Genomic DNA, 8,236 nt, shown 5'->3' with positions numbered 1-8,236 from the left:
AGTAAAGTTAGTAACTTTGTATGCATCACTCTTCTCAAATATCAAAAATGTTATATTGAGCCAAGAATCTATCAGAAATAGTTTCTCTTTCTTCACAAGATAAACACAAGACTATATAAACACTACCTTCCTTAACCGCACTTGTGAGATTACACTGATATAAAGTTATTGTACTACTATTTCCAACAAATCAAATCTTAAAGAATCCAAGGAAATATGCAATGAGTTGTAACTACAGATCATCTCAAATTATTTATACAGTTCATCACACCTTCAAAAAAGAATACATCAATATCTATAAATAAAAAAAAAAAAAAACAGCTCCATTTCTACTACCAACCAGATCATTAATAAAACTCTGTTGCTACTGGAAAATAAATTCAAAAAAAAAAATGAACAATTGACTGAAGAACTCCAAGAATGAACAAAGTAATCGAAATGCTCAATCGAAAACGAAAAGAAGATTTTTTTTTTTTGAAATAATGTGATGGAACTATTTCTCTTGTTCAATTTCATGCAGTTTGCACTTCTGCATCATTGTCAATTATGTCACCTCCAGAATCCATACGACAGAGTTCTTCAACGCGACTAGTGACCTCAGCCATTGAAGGGCGTCTGTCCGGGTACTGAGCAGTGCAATCAACTGCAACTTGCAATAGCTGGACCATGTCCTCCTCGACGTTTTGGTACCTAAGGAGCTCGAGGTCAAAGACTTCAGCTGTCCATTCTTCTCGTACCACTGATTGCACCCATCTTGGTAGGTCGACACCTTCCTCATTCATAACCGAATGTGTGGGAGCCTTACCTGTTAGAAGTTCCAACAACAAGACGCCAAAGCTGTAGACATCTGCTTTCTGGGAAACTTTACGAGGGTCAGTTACCTCTGGTGCCCTGTAACCTGCAACACGGTTAGGAGTTGATGATGGACCAACGAGTTGAGCAAGGCCAAAATCTGAAACACGGGCCTCGTATGATTTGGTGAGAAGGATATTGGATGACTTAATGTTGCCATGTGATACTGAGGGCCCTTGTGCATGAAGGTAGGCTATCCCGTGTGCAGCTCCAAGGGCAATGCCAGCCCTTGTTTCCCAGTTCAACGGCGTCCTACCTGCTCCTTTGTTGCCTATAGAAAAGACAAGTTGAATGACAAAACTATTGTGACATGATATAGTAGTATGCCGAATAAAGCGCCCAAATAATTCATAGTTGTAACACAACATATAGTCGATAAGTTAAAAAAGGTACATTTGACTTAACTCCATACAAACAGATTAAATGTTAAATGATCTTGTTTCTCCCTGTTGAATACAGTGAACCTGTCCTACACATATATGCAATTTTACGACTTCTTCCTGACGTGTGGTCTGTGGAGGGTGAGGTGTACGCATACCTTACCTCTACCTTTTGTGCGGTAGAGAGGTTGTTTCATATAGACCCTCAGCTTAGGAATCTGGAACTGTGCAGATCCTTGTCGATAAAATGTATTTTCATCTAAACAATGAACACAAATTCGTCCAGCAACAATTGGAGATTGTAAAGCCATTCCAGGTTGAATAACATATAAAACATGTCAGATATCATATTCACTAAACACAATGTTCATCACATTAGATTACGACAAAATCTGATTAAACATGAACAGTAATGCAACTACAGCACAATAATTTAAGGAAAATAACATTAATTTTAGTGGCTGAACACAATTGGACACAAATGCAGCAACTTCTACACAACAGCAACAGTTCAGTAACAGATAACAAGATCCAAGAAAACAAATAATCATCCAAACTTACTAAACCTCATAAAATCAGCAAAAGCAGTCTATGTTAATCGGACTCGTGTTTGGATCCTCCATATATACACTACTTTGGGAGGATCCACGATCAGACAAGCACCACATTTTAAGTGTCTAGGCAAGATAGAAAGCAACAGTATCAGTGTCAATCAGACAACTAAAATTTGCAGATCATGTAAACGGTAAACAACAGTACAGCACTATAATGACATGATTCGATAGACGCTCGATTCAAGGAAAAGCATAACAGTAATATAATGACATGAAAAGTAAGTTATTTTTCTCACCATGTAAAAGTGCAGAAAGGCTTCCCATTGAGATGTAATCATAAACAAGAAGCTTCTCATCTCTGCTATAATAATAAGCTCTCAAAGGAACCAAATTCTCATGATTCATTTTCCCAACATCTTCAATTTTCTCCCTAAATTCCTTCTCAGGTACAGTAACATCTCTCAATCTCTTCACAACTAATGTAATCCCTGATTCCAAAGCAGCTTTATAAGCAGTACCAAATGTCCCTTTTCCCAAAACTTCAGCAGAAGCTTTCAACAAATCATCCAAATTGAAATTTTTAGCCATTTTCCCAAAAAACACCAAACTTTTTCCATCATTTACAGCAGCCTCAGCTTTACCTTTATCCTTATTACCCCCTCCAACACCAATAGCTGCAATTGCACTACCCAAGAATCCATCTTTTCCACCATTACCTTCAACCCCTCTTTCTTCAGGTATTTCAACTTCAACCTGCTTACTAACAGCACCAACATCAGCAGATCTTGTTTCTGCTTTACCCCTTTTTCTACAACAGAAAAACAGCAAACAAAGAAGCAAAAGCAAACCAACTACACAACCAATTACAATACCAGCAATTGCTCCACCAGAAAGTTTCTTCTTTTTACCTTCTCCACTACTACTACTACCATCACATGAATCAAGTGGCTTACCACAAAGTGAAGTACCCAAAAAAGCATCCTTGGGTTGACCCGAGAGTTTATCAGGAATGGACCCGTTTAGCTGATTATTCGATACATTGAACTGAACCAAACCAGGTAAATTCAGATCCGGTATCTGACCCGAAAACCCATTTCCCTGCAAGTAAAGTGTACCCAAACTAGTCAAATTGTTGAAAGATTCCGGGATTGAACCGGAGAAATTGTTATGAGCAAGATTAAGCCGGACAAGATTGGTAAGAGAGAAGATTGAATCAGGAATCGGACCGGAAAATAGATTATTTTGAAGGTACAAATTACGCAAATCATGAAGTGAAGTAAACAAATCCGCCGGAATTACACCGGAAAGTGCATTGTACCGGAGACTAAGAAAGTTCAATTTAGTCAAATTTGAGAAAAGCCCAGGTGGGATTTGGCCTAAAAGTCCCATTCCAGGTAGATGAAGCTCTAAAACAGAAGATTTATCAGGTGAACAAATAACACCAGGCCACGAACAAGTCGGACTTGTAATATTCCATAAAAGTGAACGTCCACGAAGTGCAGATCGGATAGATAAAAGGGTAGCTCGATCGGAAACAATGTCGGAGTTTGTCGGCAAGAAAAGGCTGAAAATTGATACAAAAATGGTGAATAAAAACAAGACTTTTGAGCTCATTTTTTGAAGATTTTGGGTAAACCCAAAATCCCCAAACAGGATTTTTTCTGGGTAATTTGATTTCTTGATTCAATTCTTGTTCAAAGGAGTGGCAAACATGTTGTTCATCTTCTTGTTTGGTTGATTTTGAGAGAGAAAAATGGACTCTGTCTACTGTGTGTGTGTCTGAGCTGGAGAAGATAAAGAAATACTACTAGTTAGGAATTTGAGAAGTTATAAATTTTGCTCTAATTTTGGTGCTTTATTTTAATATATATTTAATATAAAATTAATAAAAATGGGTGGGGTTTTAATTTAACTATATAATATTTTTTTAAAAAAATGAAGAATAAAGTGACTTAAAAAAATTGATTTAGGTTGTAATTGTCGGTGAAACTTGTAGGAATAGAAATTAGACTTGTAACAAATTATTTCGCGAGTGAGATCTGGAAAGTATAGCGTTTATGTAGAGAAGTAAAAGAATCGATAGTGTATATAAAGATTTTATTTTTATATATCGATAATATATAGAGAGGAAAAGATTTGACATTCCTTTTTTATTTTATTTTTTAGAGAAAAATAATTTCCTCGTTTATTTTCTAGAGATTTCTTGCTAAAAACAAGGATGAAAAAGAGGTAAGCGGTAATAATAGCGAGATAATAAGATAATTAAGGTTAAATGAAATAATAAATAGTGATAAAATATTAAGAATAAGATATTACAAGAATGATACTAATATGTTGAGGATGGAAAGAAATATGTCAAATCAATTAGCTATAATCTTTTTATCATAATTTTCGATCACCACACACTATTATTAAAGATTATGTATTTAGTGAGTTCAAGTCTATCGTATTTTACCTAATCGTCTTATTTCAATACTTCTTTTGGTCTATTTTTATCTCTTCCTAAGTTTACTGTATATGACAAATATCTCACATTTTCTTATCACTACCCCGTATCATTATTATTAATATATTTTCACTCCTAACTATCTATCTTAATATGATCTCACGTTCATCTCGATATCTTCATCTATGCTAGCTATTCTCATTTTTTGAATATGAGAGTCTTAGGTTAATCAAACACTCAACTCAATTTTATATAATCAAATAGAAGATTTATCCTATTTAATTGAATTTATACGACAATCATAGTAAAAAAATCATAATTTGTTTGTAGAAATATGTTAGCTTGAAACAAATTTAAATGAAGGATCATAATAAGTGAGAATTCATCTAATCGATATTAATATATTTAGGAATTACTTGTCATTGTTTTCCCAAAAACTTTGTATTTAACATGGTAGTTTCAAATATTGAGTTAATATTTTAAGTGATCACCAACTTTGAGTTATTTACTTAGAAAGTCACTCAACTTTGTTTTATGAATCTAAAATTATTCAACTATTGATGTTTCACTTAAAAATTCACCTAATTATTTATATTTCACTTATAAAGTCACTCAAATAATTTAAATATTTTTTTCATTAAATTTTATCTTAAACTATTTTTAAAGAAATAATAAGATATCTATTTTAATTATTTTATTGATCCACTCCAATTATTTAATTATAATTTTTCTAGTAATTATAAAACTAGAAATAAATTGTTAAAAGATTACCCAGAAAAAAAATTGAAATTGATAAGAAGTAACTAAAAAAAAGGGGGCAGTAATGATCTTCTACTAGTATTTTTTTAATGAAAAGGTAGTAAAATAATAATAATTAAATAAGTATCTTATATTTTTTTAAAAAAAATTAATTTAATTATTTTTATATTTTTACAAAATTTAATGAAAATACTGTTTAAATTGATTAAATGACTTTTTAAGTGAAATATAAATAGTTGGTGACTTTTTAAGTGAAACACCAATAGTTGAAACACCAATAGTCGAGTGACTTTTGAATTAAAAAATAAAAATTGAGTAACTTTCGAAGTAAACAAACTAAAATTAAGTAACTTTCGAAATAAACTATTCAAATTTAATTGAGCGTTTGAGGTATTATCTCTCCAAATATTTGAACCATTTTGTAACTAAAGATGAAAGATGAAATGATTTGGTAATTCCAAATTATTTGAAACTTTATAGTGACAATATAACATGAATGAATAATGGTACTTTCTATGCTCAAGCAATGTCGATCGATCGATTGATAAATCTAAAAGAATCTAATCTTAATCGAATATTGTTTGTTTACAATTTCATACTATTTTTGTGTAGAAAAAAAAATTATTTGGATAAAATATTTTTTTTTATTATAAAGTATAATCTATAGAAAAAGTCAAATTAGTAAAATATATTCTTTCACTCTAAAGAGTGACCAATGGAACGATAAGAATCATCCTCGCAAAATGCTTAAGTAATATTCTTATCAAAAGAATTGAACGATAAATATTTTTTTATTTTTAATCTAGACTTTAAAGATTTACATTCAAATTTTATGATATAACTATTTTAATTTTTATAATAAGAATGGATTAGTTAAGTTCCAAATAGAGAATGAGAGAAAAAGAATTCTATCAACTTGTATTATTAATTCATTTTTGTCTCACTGGAAAGGCAATAATAATAATAATAATAATTCAAAGAACGTTCGAACAGATAGGAGGGTAACATGTACAACGTATCTCTACAGCTGTCATATAAAGTTGGAAATTTTATAATTAAACTTTTACAAAGTATCCTTTTATAACTAAATAAAAATAAAATAAAAAGTCAATAGTATTATTCTGTCCGTTTGAAAAGGAAAATAAAATAAAATGAGATGAATGATGTAATGATATATACATATATATTGTCTTGAAAAATAAATATATAGTTTTTGATAGATTTTCGTTTCATGCAAAACATATAAATATAATATAAAAAAAAAATACATTAGGCCGAAGAAGTCCGTACAAAATAGTAGTAAAGGAATAGAAGATAACATGTATCCGAAGAATAAGATAATATGAGATTAGTAATAGAATAATATTAATACGATAAATTAGATAACGATCGACTACTTACTATAACTTTCTATCCTGATTCTTATTCTTGATATCTTTCGATCTACAGTAATGTCCTCGGTGAAATATAGATGCAACATGTTCTACCTAATTATCTATGTGCAATATATACTCCTTCGACTTTTCTCTATCTCCCCTCATATTCACCATATATATATCTATAGTCAACCTCACACACTATTTTATTAAGTTTGTGCGTCTTCTCTTCACACAGTTGAACCATCTCAACCTTACATTGATCTTGTCTAGCATGGGGGCACCTAGTCCTTCATTGTTGTAAATATCTCCTATTATGTCTACACATTCATTTTGATATAATTTTCATATACTTTTTATATATATAATTTATCTAATAATCACATTAACTTCATTTTTTTAAAAATGTTGATCGTACATTTTCGATTCTTATAACTTTCTTTCATATTTATATGTTGTTGAATTTAAAATGAAAGCTTGGTGCACTAACTATTCATTATAAGCAAGGTAATTCGAAAAATAATCAAATGATGAATATCTATTTTATACGACTTCTCTTCATTTTTCTATAAAAATACCATTTTAACAAATACAACACAAGGAATTAAAGAAAATATAATTTCATAAAAGCTAAAATAAAACATCTCGTCTATCAATAATAAATAACAAAATTATAGATTTGTATACCAATATTCACAAAGCTAGTTATTAACATTAAATAATTTCTCAGACCGTTGGTGAATTCATTTATTTCCGTTGAATTTAATCAACATAACGGAACCATTTGAGATCAGACAAAAATGTTTTTTTTTTTAATTCTCTCTTTAAATTTACGTAAATTATTGACTTTAATAACATTGTTAATTAATATAGTAATAAATTTTAAATTATCATATATAAATTATGGTTAAAGAAAAGACAATATATCTTATGGACAAAAGACAAATCTACCTCCTATAAAATAGGAGACAAAATAAAATAAAATAAAGATTACGTGAGATTCTAAATTAATTAACGCGGCTAATAGAAAAGAATATAATAAACTATTGACGGTAATGGTCTCAATTAGCTAATATAAATAATATTTAAATTTTAAAATTAATATTTATAAATATCAAAAATATTAAATTTACGTGTACTCATAAGTTTTAAAGTTGCCTAACTTGCTAATATCCTAGCAAATAAATTATTTATGTTCGAACTTGAAAGTATGAAAATCATGAAAGAACACTTTTAAATGTCATTTCTTTTTTCTGCATACATATTTTGAGAACGATATTATTTTAAGATCGAAATGCCTCAAATATTTATAGTTACTTTAAAAAAAGACTCAATAGCTTTTATTAACGATGGTTGCATCTCTAAACAAATAAATTATGATTTAAGATCAAAATACCACAAATATTTATAGACATTTACGATAAAAAAACGTCAACTTTAATTAAAAATCACATTTTAAAAAAAAAAACTTAATATTTTTATAAACGATGGTTACACCTCTAATCTAATAAATTGTGATTTACTCCAAATGATCCAGGTTGGATAATTAAAACTGCAAGTAGTTAATTTATTTAGTATTAAATCTACAAGTAACGTTGTCACCGTCATAAAAAGTCATAATGTTTTCCTCATTTTGGATTAATTTTAAACATTAAATAAAAAATTGTACAATATTATTAAAATAATTTCCAACCAAATTTTTAAGACAGAGAATTGACAGCTTCTTAGAAAACAACTTGAGATCAGATACCAATAAAAAAAGAATTGCGCCGATTATTTAGCTGTTTTTTAGATTATGTATCGATACTATATGATTAAAATATAAATAAAAATAATTAAACCTTTTAAAATATTTAGAATATTTGATTT

General features: G+C 29.6%; 1 protein-coding gene across 1 annotated transcript; it reads right to left on the bottom strand.

Moving 5' to 3' along the window:
* Positions 1-222: 222 nt before the first annotated feature.
* On the bottom strand, positions 223-3,847 carry LOC101254257 (probable inactive receptor kinase At1g48480). Its single transcript, XM_004250124.4, has 2 exons — positions 2,083-3,847; positions 223-1,123 (listed from the first exon to the last, which is right to left on the bottom strand). The coding sequence occupies exons 1-2, from the start codon at positions 3,398-3,400 to the stop codon at positions 513-515; spliced, it is 1,929 nt and encodes a 642-aa protein (XP_004250172.1). The 5' UTR covers positions 3,401-3,847; the 3' UTR covers positions 223-512.
* Positions 3,848-8,236: the final 4,389 nt, after the last annotated feature.

The sequence above is a fragment of the Solanum lycopersicum genome, chromosome 11 (genome assembly GCF_036512215.1).
Source record: "Solanum lycopersicum chromosome 11, SLM_r2.1".
Lineage (NCBI taxonomy): Eukaryota > Viridiplantae > Streptophyta > Magnoliopsida > Solanales > Solanaceae > Solanum > Solanum lycopersicum.
This window is presented reverse-complemented; position numbering and strand designations above follow the sequence as displayed.

What these genes read in the sequence shown, in the direction of transcription:
- LOC101254257 (XM_004250124.4), bottom strand. Translation starts at nt 3,400, where the DNA reads ATGAGCTCAAAAGTCTTGTTTTTATTCACCATTTTTGTATCAATTTTC. An exon ending in CCTTTCTGCACTTTTACATG is followed by an intron (nt 1,124 to 2,082) that starts GTGAGAAAAATA and finishes TCTTTTCTATAG; the next exon opens with GCAACAAAGGAGCAGGTAGG.